At 41.9% G+C, this 12,688-nt stretch overlaps 3 protein-coding genes across 7 annotated transcripts; all 3 read right to left on the bottom strand.

Moving 5' to 3' along the window:
• Positions 1-1,051: 1,051 nt before the first annotated feature.
• Positions 1,052-4,325, bottom strand: LOC118099614 (E3 ubiquitin-protein ligase rnf146-like). 5 transcript variants are annotated; one of them, XM_035144293.2, is made up of 2 exons: positions 4,158-4,325; positions 1,052-3,531 (listed from the first exon to the last, which is right to left on the bottom strand). In XM_035144293.2, the coding sequence occupies exon 2, from the start codon at positions 3,518-3,520 to the stop codon at positions 2,465-2,467; it is 1,056 nt and encodes a 351-aa protein (XP_035000184.1). In that variant the 5' UTR covers positions 3,521-3,531; positions 4,158-4,325; the 3' UTR covers positions 1,052-2,464. The 5 variants fall into 5 exon arrangements, with proteins under 5 accessions (XP_035000184.1, XP_035000182.1, XP_035000183.1 ...); XM_035144291.2 differs by having other exon boundaries at positions 1,052-3,585; positions 4,158-4,323; XM_035144292.2 differs by lacking the exon at positions 4,158-4,325 and adding an exon at positions 4,010-4,147 and having other exon boundaries at positions 1,052-3,585.
• Positions 4,326-5,018: 693 nt separating this feature from the next.
• LOC118099550 (R-spondin-3-like) lies at positions 5,019-7,205 on the bottom strand. The gene is made up of 5 exons (XM_035144214.1): positions 6,798-7,205; positions 6,269-6,460; positions 5,886-6,026; positions 5,625-5,771; positions 5,019-5,550 (listed from the first exon to the last, which is right to left on the bottom strand). Exons 1-5 carry the CDS (start codon positions 6,883-6,885, stop codon positions 5,357-5,359), a joined length of 762 nt encoding a protein of 253 aa, XP_035000105.1. The 5' UTR covers positions 6,886-7,205; the 3' UTR covers positions 5,019-5,356.
• A 2,782-nt stretch (positions 7,206-9,987) lies between these two features.
• cenpw (centromere protein W) lies at positions 9,988-12,662 on the bottom strand. The gene is made up of 3 exons (XM_035144161.2): positions 12,324-12,662; positions 11,422-11,535; positions 9,988-10,217 (listed from the first exon to the last, which is right to left on the bottom strand). Exons 1-3 carry the CDS (start codon positions 12,408-12,410, stop codon positions 10,191-10,193), a joined length of 228 nt encoding a protein of 75 aa, XP_035000052.1. The 5' UTR covers positions 12,411-12,662; the 3' UTR covers positions 9,988-10,190.
• Positions 12,663-12,688: the final 26 nt, after the last annotated feature.

Genomic DNA, 12,688 nt, shown 5'->3' with positions numbered 1-12,688 from the left:
TCTATTGACGCTCTGTAAAGAAACCGACCAAAGTCTGGCTCATTAAACCTTGTTTCTAATTCAAGTCACGGTGAGATTACACACAAGGAGCCCGTGGTTTTCTTTAGCTGGCAAACGCTGCTGCTCAGCTGCATTGGTGGAACTCATCTTGTTTTGAGCAACATCTCAGTATTACACAAACCAGTATATTTTAATCTGCACCAGTCAGTGTGTAGCAAGTGGCCAAAATCCCACAGTCCCTCACTGTTGAATAAGATAAACCAGAAAGCAGTAAGAACATGCACAGCTTTATGAAAGACGGGGTGAGTAAAAAAGTTAGTGCTCATGTTGTTGAAAGATAAATTAGTCTAGAGAATTAACTGGTTTCTCTGTACATGTCTACAAAACTGCATTAGTTAGTTAAAACAATTTAATGTAGAATAAAGAAGACACTGGCTCTCTAATTCAGTTTTGGATGTCACACCCAAGACATTTGTTTTCGAACGGTCTGTAAGGATCTTCTTTAGTTAACATGAATATTCAATAGTACGATCGAACGTAAAAAATAGAATGATGGCATATACAGGATTGTATAGTAAATGAGTGTAAAACAAACGATTGTCAAGTCTCAAAACCATAAACATCCCTTTTGACTCTTAGTTGTCATTGAAGTTCAATAGATTTCACATTTCTTTGTGTTGAATCATCTACAACTGCAGATAGAAGGGAATTATCAGTCAAAGGTAATTATAAAAAAATATCTTTTTGACATTTTGATAGAGGTTCTTGCAAATCTTTCGGCAAAAACCTTTTCTTAAATTAACGAAGGGGAATTATAGCAGTATATATTTCACTTTAAACATTTATTCTTATGTACTGTGTCCACACAAATGCCATGTCTTATTACTAAGAACACATCAGCCTGTTTGTTTGCAGTGGTCTCAAACAGGGCTACTTAATTGGTGCAACAGCGCCATCCTGTGGACTCTTAGGGAACACTGCATTTAGACTGAAATCTCAACCCACATTGTAACACAATCCACTGTGTATTCCTCAATTTAAACAAAGACAATTTGCGTTTTCAAATCATAATTTTTAATAGGCTGACAAAAACACCACAGGGGCAACAGCACACAGACAGAAGACCGTTTAAGGTAATTCAGACAGTAAGACACCGACTATGACGAGTTCACAGTTAAAATAATAGCAGCTGGAGCAGAAGGAGAAGAAAACAGAGCGTGTGAGGACAGCTCGAGCTCTTCCAAAGTACATGTCAGTGTCAGTGCGTTGATAGTGGCCCTATCGAGAGTACTGCGACGAGACATAGAGATCCAAATGTGTCACTCTACATATATATAGCTGAATATTTCCAGTGGTTCTGCCAGTAGCCTTTGAGCACCCAACACCAGTCACACCAACAGAAAACACACAAGTTACTATTCAAACAATACTTTTACACTAAAAGAGAACACAAAGACAAAGACAAACACACACACACACAAATTCCAGTTTAAATAGTTAATCATTGGATCCTAATTAAAACTTCATTACTTCAACAAACCAAAATCAGCAAAGCAGGAAATCTGTTATACCATCTGCAATTGGTATATAAGGTGCTACAGTGAAACTCTTATAGTATCACTCCAAAAAGAAAATCAAACAGGAGGTCAAAAGAACAGAGAACACAGAGGGACTAGTTTTGTTGTATTGCGCTGTCACACACTGATATTAACGCAGTGACGGATGGTAGTTTGTTTTGACACCCGTCAAAAAGGTGATAGAGTTTCTCACAGCCCTTTTAGCCTGTTAACAAGACTGTTGCAGAGTGATGCCTGACATCTCTATATATATCAGAGCGCTGCCCAAAACTAGTTTTAGAAATCTTAAACAAAAAAGTGAAATGTTGTGTTAAAGGTCCAATGAAATGGCTGTAATAGAGTAACTGTTTTTGGAGCATGACAAAGATGACCACGGGTTTGTCATATGTTAAGTACTTAAATATTAGTACACATCTGTGACCCACGTCTTTGCTGCTGCAAGTTACTTTTACAGACCTGTAGGTGGGGAAGAAAAGGAAGGCTGACAAAACTAAGATTATAATCAACTGGATGGAGAGTTTTCAAGAATATTTTTATAAAAACTTGGGTTGAACTGTATTTTAAAGATCCCATTTGGCACATGATCCATGGGGGTTCAGACATGCACTGTGGACTGTGCAGTTGGTGGATTTGTTGCTGTTGTGAACATGTCTGTGTTGCACATGTGTGAAAGGCAAACTGAGCAAACTCCGTAATCAATTCTCTGGTTTTTACCCGGAGATCATGTCTGAAAACGGCTCAAGTGACAGAAACACTACTACAATGATGGATTTTTCATTTCAAGGGACCTTTAAAAGATGCATAATAGATTTCAAACGTTTTTTTTTGCTAAACTGATGAGTTTAAGGTCTGTTATCCGGAGGACAGACACCATTGTTCAGTTGCAGTCACACCTCTGTCACAGTGCACTGTCCATCAGGACTACGTGAGCGGAGACTGGGTGCGGAGTTGGAGGGTCCGCCCCGGGGAGGCATTCTGGCTGGCTGGTCCTCTCTTAGCGGTCTTTGTCTAAGTCTTCTCCGTGGAACCGAAGCTGCTCTCCCTCTCTCGCTCTCTGTTTCTTCGTCACTCTCACTGTTGCCAGATGCATACTCATATGTCTGGAGCTCATCGTCTCCTTCCACCTCTTCCTCCTCTGGCTGGCTAATTAGGAGCTGGGAGAGAGAGTCTTCAATGGCTGAGAGTGAGGGAGAGAAAGGACTTGTGAGGTGGCGCCCCAGGAGTGTCGGAGGTCTAACAGGGGGGAGAGACAAAATGCCAAATGATGGAGGCTGTGATTGTCCTGCAGTGTCTGATCCATCAGCTGAGCTGACGCGCTCTATTGCAGCTGGCGTGACAATGGGTGAAGCAGGGGTGGTTGGAGGATCAGGGTCTAACCTCAGTCCTGCCACGCCCTTCTTGGGGATATCTACAGCGTCCCGCTTTATCTTGCGCCTGCGGCCATGCTCATTGCGGCGATACTGGACCATGTTCTCCAGGTCGGCCACATAAAGAAACCCTGCAATCAGCATCTCTGTGCTCTTCTTGCCCCTGGAAAAGGCCTCCTCCAGCTCGCGGGTGGTCCTCTCATCATACTGCCACCAGCCGTTGCGCCCTTCGTAGTACCATGCAGAGTCTCCACGGGAACCGCCCCCTGTGCCGCCACTTCGGCTCACCCCTGCAGCTGCCGCCTTCAGTTCTTCAGGCGAGAGGAGAACTGGCCGCTCCAGGAAGTCCTCTGGCACTTCCTGTCGGCAGAGAGCACAACGCTTGCTGTGCCAGGAGGCGCCTTTCACACACAGGAAGCAGAAGACGTGGCAGCAGGGGAGGCGTACAGGGTGGACGCAGCTCTGAAGGCAGATGGCGCACTCCGGGTTGGTGGTGGTGGAGGAGTCAGTGGCACAAGTGTCTCCCACTTCCTCTATAAGCTTGGTAGGAGCCTGGACGTTCACTGGGCGGTCCATCTCTTCACAGCCTGCCATGCAGCAGAGAAACACAACTGTCACAACCCGTCCGATTTGCTGCTGTGCTGTTGAACATATTAAACAGAGTGTCAATAAACACGAGAATGTCTCTGGCCCTGATCCCACTGGACATGCGCTGCTCTGTTGACAGTTTCGGGAAACGCCCTCATGTGCACACATAGAGAACTACATCGTGTTTATGCTAACATCCATTAGCCCTATTTACATCAGAGTTACAAATGACTCGAGTCAGGATCAAGTATCGGACATAAACAAACAATTGGGTCCAGAAAATACCATCATAATAACCCCCCCCCCCCTCTAAGTTTGACAGAGTTAATGATAGCCACGCAGCTGGCTTATTGCTAAGCTAACGTTAGCTGACTAGCTACCTTACTAGCTGCTATAGCTGTTATTTAAATTCGCATGCCATATATTGATGCTAGAAGCTGCTCTGCTTGTTGTGAGGTAACATTAGAGCTAACATACTTCACAGCGAAGGTCGAGCATTCACCTCACGATAAGCTAACAACACCTACAGTCTGGCACTAGCATGTTTAGCTAGCCTGTTAGCTGTCGGCGCGTTTCCTGGCTATGCTAATCTCCCCGCTAACACATACACATGAGCACGTGTTACCTTCGAGAAGTAGTCTTAGCTGAAGTGCAGCCGGAGGGATTTAGAAAGCTGCATTTATATTTAGATCCAGAGTTGTGTCCGCCAAGTTGTGACTGACTGCGTCGCTGCTGGAGATCAGATCCTCAGTTATGGCCGAGCCCAGCTGATCTCAGTGCGCCTGGATGAGCCTCACTCCTGTTCACAGTGCCCGTCCACATGTTCTGTAGATCTAAAATATTACAGCGATGATGGACGCTCAATGACGGAGAAGCAAGTTTCACTAGTTTGTGAAAAGTGAAAACGTTAAAAGATGAAGCTTCTCAGACTCTTAGACCCAAATGGATGTAATGAACTGTATTAGTAATACATGACTTCATTCCTCATTCATTCTATGTGCATCTTCATTCACTCTACTCAGGAATATATTTTATTATAGTTCATAATTTGTATTTTAAGTGTAGATTTTATTTGATGACTTTAGCTTTATTTGTTTTATTTTTTGTATTGTATTATATATATATATATATATATTTTTTTTTTTGACTTGTGTGTTTTTCTTTCTACATTTTTTTGAGCATGGTCAGAGGGAGCCTGTGACCCAAGAATTCCATTGCCAGCGACTGATGTATTTGTTGTGCACATGACAAATAAAGTCTTAAAGTCATCTCACAAATTTATTTGCATTATGTTTATGTACACCCACATACATATTCTCAAAAATCGAATGACTCCTTCCAAAAATATTACAGATTTGTGCAATTTCTCTATATATTTATTTTGTCTTTATATTTATACATGCACCCATGTATTCTTGGCCTGTACTGGAGTATTTGTAGATATTCTAGTCCAGTTTAGTCATGAAGAGTTAAGGACCCACAATTATTTTCTACAACATTTTATTGCAAGCAAGAAAACAGTGAGCATGAGTTAAAAAATGCAGTAAAATATAAACTGAGCCAAAGTCAAACCAGACAATCAGTATGTGCTTAGCATAGCTGGCCACCACTGGTATCACTCAAGCACATGACTGCAATGGCAGGAACAATCAGCAAATCCATCCATCCTTTTGTTAACTCACACTAAAATGCATTTTTACTTATACATTTTTGCAATTGACAGTAACATTCCATATTTACATTTCGATCCAAAAAGAAATGTGCAATAAAAAGGTAAATATCTCTGCAATGTTAACAAATTATTGATACATTCTCTGCCTCGACTCATGACAGTCCACTTGGTCTCTTTTTGATGACACACTTCCTGATCTCAGACACATGTGGACAGCGGTCACCGTAGAGACTCGGGGACCGCGGAAGTTGTCGGGTGCGTGTCTCCTCTCCCCTCCTATTGGCCCGCAGGCTCCTTTTCCGAATACACGGACCCCACTTTGTCCATTCCCCAACCCCACATTGTACTAGAGGAGATACCAAAGATTAATACGACACTAAGTGGTGGGAGGAGATAGAAAATGGATGACCACACTCTCACCTTGAGGGATGCACTCCATGAGCTGTACATCGGGCTCTGATCCACTTGGGCAGTTATGGTGGCACTGCCCGTGGAGAAAGTATAAATCAGCTTGACACCTCACACACTCGTTTCTCCTCAGACACAGCTCACAGCCTACAGGGCACTCTGGAGACAGAGGGACACAAACATCATACAATGTGCTGTAGTTTCCTGACATCATGGGAAAAAAACAGATTTGGGTGATACATTGAATAACATGCAACAGTGGCAGTGTCTCACCTGTGCACTCTCGCAGGGCTGTGTTTGCCGTCAGCCCATTCGGACAGCTATTTCCACATTTTCCTCGGAACAGGAAGTGGCCCGGATGACAGCGAGTGCAGAAGGTTTCACTGAAACAGAAAGCGCAGTCCTCTCGGCACCCTGCAATGGAGTGAACCTCGGTTAGAGCAGTGACCACTGTGTCAGGGCGGAAAAAAGATGGATCTCTTAGTTTCCTTTCCTTAGCACAAACTGAAGGTATCTCAAACTTCACACAGGGCTTTAACCCAGGTGAGTTAAGACAGTTCAACTCTTCTAAATAAGTTCAGTACAAAACTAATCAGCATCAAAACCATCTATCACAGTCCTTTACACCACTCCGACATGCATCCATGGGTACTTACTGGTGCATGTGTTAATGTGTGGCGAGCGCTTGTCGTAGTGGCCCCGGGGGCAGGAGGACAGACAGGTGCCCCTCTGCCTCATCCCGTCCAGCTCCAAGTGGAAGAAGAGGCGAGGTTTACAGGACAGGCAGCCATTCAGGGCCGAGCACGATGCACAACCTGCCGGACACAGTCTGGCCACTGAAGAGCTACCTGTTATAGCATATGAGGACATGAAGGAATGACTAGAATAACACTGAGTGAGTTTTATATCCTTCTTCTATGCAATAACCTTGTGTCTCATTTACAGGGTGAAACTCCAAAGGTAACTTGGCTTGGAAATCTGAAGTGTGGAAGTGGGTAAAAAGAAATGGAAATCTGACCACACTGTTCCCTGAAAACACATGTTTTGTCTCCACATGTTGTGACTGTCTACTCTTTACCATCTTCGAAGAGAAAAAAGGTGGCAAGATAAGGCACATTTAATAAGAGCCGTACCAAAGAGTAGTATTGAAGAAGTGGAAATGACAAGTCACGCTTGAATACTTACGTCTGTATCGCAGAATCTTTGTGTTGTCTGCGCCTCTTGCAAGATCCATGAAGTGCAGAATCCAAATGAAAAATAACTGTATCCGCATTTTCCTTCAGCACAGCATTGATCCAGTCTGCAATGACACCTCGCCTCACATCCCAAATCCCATGATGTACATTTGGATTAAAAAAAAAACTGAATATCTCCGGCTTCATTCAGCTGTAGAAGACTCCAGTGTGGGTTAGGCAGCAGCCCAATGCAAAAATATTTTCCCGATGAAAAAAACCCCATGTGCATTCCATGCGATCACTCAGGCTGGCAGAATGCCATGAAGAATGCAAACAGAGGAGAAACCATCATATGACAGTCGCAACCCAGAGATGATGTGAAGTTTGGGTAAGTAGCTGTGAGCTTGTCTCTGGATCACCCACCCACACACACACCCACCCACCCACCCACACACACACCCACCCACAAACACACCTTCCTTTTCTGTGTTAACCTTCTCTCTCCACTCAAAAATGTGTTTTGCTTAACGTTACTTCACTTGGATGTTTGACCTTCACTGTGCAGAATTTAACATGAGAAAGTGGTTTTGGGATTTTAACACGTGTACAACTAAGGATGAGGAAATCCGTACAATCCACAGAGAGAAGGGGCTTTTTAAGAGAAGTATGTCATTTTAAGGCTTTTCAACAAGTTAAAAGTACCTTTTAGATTGTGTTAAAACGTGTGACAATATTTAATGAATCCTACGCAACGGAAATTGTGTCTTCAGCTCGAAGGGTTTGTTTACACTTGGTTTTAACAACATAATACAGACTATGGTTTAAATATCACTATTTTGTCAATTACAATGCCTTTAAAATGACCTATTTAGTGCCAAACCCTAAAAGCCTATAAGAAGTTAACCTGCCAGTGGCATGATAACAGGTGGTTCACTGTGCATGTTTAGAAAGTTCATGTATAACAACATTAACTGCACAAACATCTTCTTTAAATCACTGGTAAATCTAATAGCACACATGGTGTGACTGTGAAAACAAAATGACAGGACTCTGTTTTTGTCGGCACATCATGGCAACATCAACACCAACTTCTCAAAGTCTCTTCAGGCTGAATGAAGTCACTGAATGAGGAAAAACTAAAAACAGAAACATCCACTGCAATTCCCAGATTTTTTAAACTTGACATTTGTCACGAATGGGCACTGCGTGTTTTCAATTAAGACGTGTGTTCTCGAAATGAAAGCTAGAACAGTACAAGGTGATTTGACTACAGTACGTCTCAACAAGAGGTGGAGGTGTCAGGAAGGACGGGTGATTCCCACAAAAGTGCTGGTATGTGATGAAAGCTCCAGCCCTCCAGTGATTTGTTGTTTGGCATCCCGGTGTGTATTATCGTCTGTTTTGGGAACTCTGTGGTTCTTCCTCCACTTCTCCAAAACAGATTTTAACCCTCCAGAATTCCCCTTCGCGCAGAAGGCTTTTCCTGGCATTGATTTTCCTCTGCAATCTGTGCTTTGGTCCACAATCTTTTCAGAGCCTGTCACTTCTCATACTGTCAAAAAGTCCCCTGATTTGCTAAAAAAGGTTGAATTTATTGGTTATTTCTAAATTAGCTTAGATAATGTTTGGGAAGTGATATGATGCTGTCTCCACAGGAAAGGATAAACAGAATCAGTGACACATTTGAAACCTGTGAAAGCATATGCTCCTCATTAAGGAAGGAACAGCGACTTATCATAATAACATCTCTGCCAGAGTGGACTGTCGTGCTTGCTTCCTTCTCGGCACGTCTGGAAAATCGTCAAAAGAGGAATCAGCAGGAGCTTTGCAGTGGGATTTTACACTGGAGCTGATTTATGCGAGAGAGAGAGAGAGAGAGAGAGAGAGAGACGGCGCTAAAAAGACAGAGGAGCTGGACCGGGGCTGCGATGGCTGGCTTAAATTGTCAACAGGTGCACTGCTCGCACACAAGCACACGCTCGCAGTGGCAGAGCGAGGCGAGGCCGGGCTGCTTCTTTATTTTGATAAAGAAAGAAGCTTCTCAAATCCCTCAAGAACAAGAGCAAGCTGATCACTGGTGAGGACAACCGGCCCGCCTATTGATTTGAGTGGAAACATTTTCAACAGTTTGATTTAGATTTGAAAATATATGTAGCTGTATCATCAAATGTTAAGAGGACTCTGTGATAACAACATGTGAGTCGTGCAGAGACTGCAAGAGAGAGAGAGCGAGAGGTGTCAGGGGGTTCAAAGGTCAGCAGGGTGGGGCTCCACAAACCCAGTAATATCCCCACAACCTGACTGGAAACATAAACATGACAAGGCTACGCTCGCTGGGGGGCCGGATCAGATTCTTGAAGAAAATAACCATCGGAGTCCATGGAATGTCTTAACCGCCGAAAAGAGAGAAGGGGAACGAGAACATGAAGCAAAGGAGGGAGAAAGCCAAGTGAATAATACAGTTAGTTGCTAAAGTAACGCATATCGACATTTCCCTAAAATCATGTTCCAATTAAGTGTATTAATCTGTTATGTTTATACCGATCAAGTCTCTAAAAAGTTAAATCCTGTACTTGGATTGGAACAAGTCAATAAATAGCGAGTTCACTCTAATATAAACCAGAAACATATTTGAGATCAACAGCTGCCATCAAGGTTCTGGTGGATGTGTTGACATCCAAGTATAATTTTATGTGCAATGATTGAGCAACTTAACAACCGAACTGTGACCTTTTCACCGCTCACATGCCTGAAAAATCACAAAAGACTCGCTGTTAGGGACCTGATAGTGATAAGGAATGAACAGGATAGCATCTGAGCTCGTAGATAATCTGTACAGCGTGAAGAGGTGAGGAATGTGGAAGGAGGCTGAGGCCGCGCTCAGCAAAGTGGATGCAGAGTGGGCATGACAGAGGGTAGGTGGAGTGAGACAGGAGATGAAAAGAGATAATGGACGATTAACCATCCACAGCTTGGAGTTCAAAGATTATACACTCAGTATCTTTGAAAAAAAAGTCTGATTTAGGTTCCAAGTTATTCAGATATGATCAAAACATCCAATCTAGGATATACACAGGTTTTCTAAATGATGGCTTCTTAGTGTAATAGTCCACCTGATAGTGGCAGCAGTCATGAATGTGTTCATACAAGAAAACTATTATATATTTTTTCCAAGTTACAGATGTGTAAAATATGAGGCATTTTAAGATCCACAAGAATTTAATAAAACTATCAAAGCAGGAAAAGAGATACAGACCATTTGCTTGCACAAGGAATTATATAAACACGCAGAAAAAAAAGATTCAAAAGAAAACTAAGTATATATCACAAAAAGCAAAAAATATTGCTGCTGCAATTCATGACAATGTTAAAATAAAACTATAATGATGCACTTGTGCCGTCTTCATCCTCTTGCTTTTTTCAGCATTTTCTAAAAAGAAAAGAAAACATTTCTGTAAATCTACTTCCTGTTCAAAATGTTGATGAAATAAATTATAACCACTAATACCAATTTGACATGAGAGTCAACGAGAGATTCAAGTAAAGTAAGTACTAAGTGCTAAATCTCATCTATAAAACAAAGAAGTAGGAGAAGATCAGGTAAAAAGGGGCAAAGTATGTGCTGGTTAGACATGTAAGTATGTTAGAGGAAACAAGAAATCATACGATATGTATAATTTTTTTTAAATATAAATAAGAAAAAGGTTCAAGTGAAATGACAAAATAAAAGAGGAGGAGAAAAGTCCAAAGGTCAGGCCACAGTGAAATCAAGGCCAGTGTCAAAGGCCTAATACTATATTACTACAACCTTTAATACAGAGATATTGATCGGGGGCATCTAAATTTGCATAGAGGGATATTAACCTTTGAGCACAGTGATGTACTTTACACTGCGGAGGGAATATATCTGAGAGTGAAAACCACTGGACATCGGCTGGAAAATGTACATTATGTGGAGCTGCTACTGAAAGTTTGACGCCTGTCTATCGTCATCAAGACAAAATGACAATAAACAAATTCTTGAATCTTTCATGTTGTGCATTGCCAGAAAAAAAGCTCCACACATTTATCATGTTCTTGTTTCACATGTATGCAAACCATGAACCATCCCAAAAAAAGGGATTCGAAAACGTGAGATCAGTACTTTGTGTTGTAATGTCTGTTAAATGCTACAACACAGAGGCATCAGGGAATCGTCTTGACAGGAACAACCACTGACAACTCACTTAAATCCTCTTTAAGCAGAAATGCACAATATCATTGGTTTTAGCTTCTCGAGTGTGAATCTTTCACTGGTCCTCTCTGGCAGTGAATTTAACATCAAGGTGTTTAACTGAACCTTAGATTCAATAAACTGAATTTTGAGACATTGGAGGACTGAAGGGACAAAATAAGATAACATGGGATCATGAGAACATGGGATTGGCCTCAGTTCATCACCGTCTGGCATTTGATAGACGAAACAATCATCTGGGTAAATATTAAACAGGCAGCAGTGATAATCTACTAATATTAGCTGCATCCTTTATCACAAAACGTTTAAAATTAATTCAGTTCTATTTGTAGATGTCATGTTAGTGTGATGTTAACACAAGTTAGACACAGGCATCGATCTGAGTCGTGTCGGATCTGACCTTGGAGACTGCTTTCACATGATGAGCTCTGATGGTTGCAGACTTTTCCTCAAACGCGTTGGCCTTGGCCTCCTCTGCCAGGCTGCTCAGGAACAACAGCGTGATCAGTTCAACCTGCGGAAACAGGAGAAAACACGCTTGAGGTTCCAGTACTTGCAGTGAACCCATGACCAACAGCCCTCGGCACATCTTTCTCCTGCCTGTTTGCACTTTATTTGGAAAAATGTGAACTGATACACACACAGTGCAATAAACTATACAAACACATATGCAATTACTATTCACACACACTCCATACAGGTAAAGTAATTACTTCATTTACAACCAATATCACACTGTACCTTTGAATAGATAGATAGATAGATAGATGTACTTTATTGATCCCAAATTGGGAAATGATTGTGTTATATCAGCACATCAAGGGCATTGCACATAGAGCGAAGAACAAAAGACCAAATACAAAAGACGACTAAAGAGACAAGCGTGCAAAATTGCAGTAGTTGTTTGCAAAGTTACATGACAAAAATAAATAAATATGAATATAAGATGTGCAGTAAAATAAATGCAGTTATTGCAGGAGTGATCAGAGAGTTCTGGTGTGGACAGAAACTTTAGGGCTCGTGGTTTTGAGGGTTCACCGAATGTATTAAGTCTTGTATGTTTTGTATAATATTGTGTTTGACTTTTTTTAATAGTAGCACTTTTAACTTGCTTCTATTTTTGTTTAACTATTGCAACGCTGAGCTGAGCGGTTTCCTCTTGTCCAACACGTTTCCTTGCGCTGTTCACCCTGTGTTTCACTTGCATATGACAAATACAACTTTTGAGGTCAGCTAGCTTAAGCAAAAGTTAGCCACACACAACGTGAACAGTCAGAAATAACGTGCTTTGGTTTTTCGTACCATCGCTTCAGACGCCGGCCTCAAGTTCACGTTCCCCTTCGCCTTCGTCTTGATCGTACTCTTCAGCTTCGGGGCCTTGTTCAACATTTTCGCAAAAAAAAAAATGATCTGAACGAAAGAAACGAGAACGACAGCGACCAGTTTGTTTACGTTTTCCAATCTCCCGCTCCTCTCACTTCCGGTGCGTCTTCTTCTTCTTCTTCTTCTTCGTGGATTTCCTTTCCGCTCGCTGCACTACTGCCATCTACATGTATTCCTATTCTTTTGTACGGGATTTAAAATGTCTTCTTTGTGTGAGGACAGAATAAAGTCGAGCACAACATTCTCTCTGCAAACACGTAAAAGAAAAATAAGACAGAGATCAG

Source organism: Hippoglossus stenolepis, chromosome 20, assembly GCF_022539355.2.
Source record: "Hippoglossus stenolepis isolate QCI-W04-F060 chromosome 20, HSTE1.2, whole genome shotgun sequence".
Lineage (NCBI taxonomy): Eukaryota > Metazoa > Chordata > Actinopteri > Pleuronectiformes > Pleuronectidae > Hippoglossus > Hippoglossus stenolepis.
This window is presented reverse-complemented; position numbering and strand designations above follow the sequence as displayed.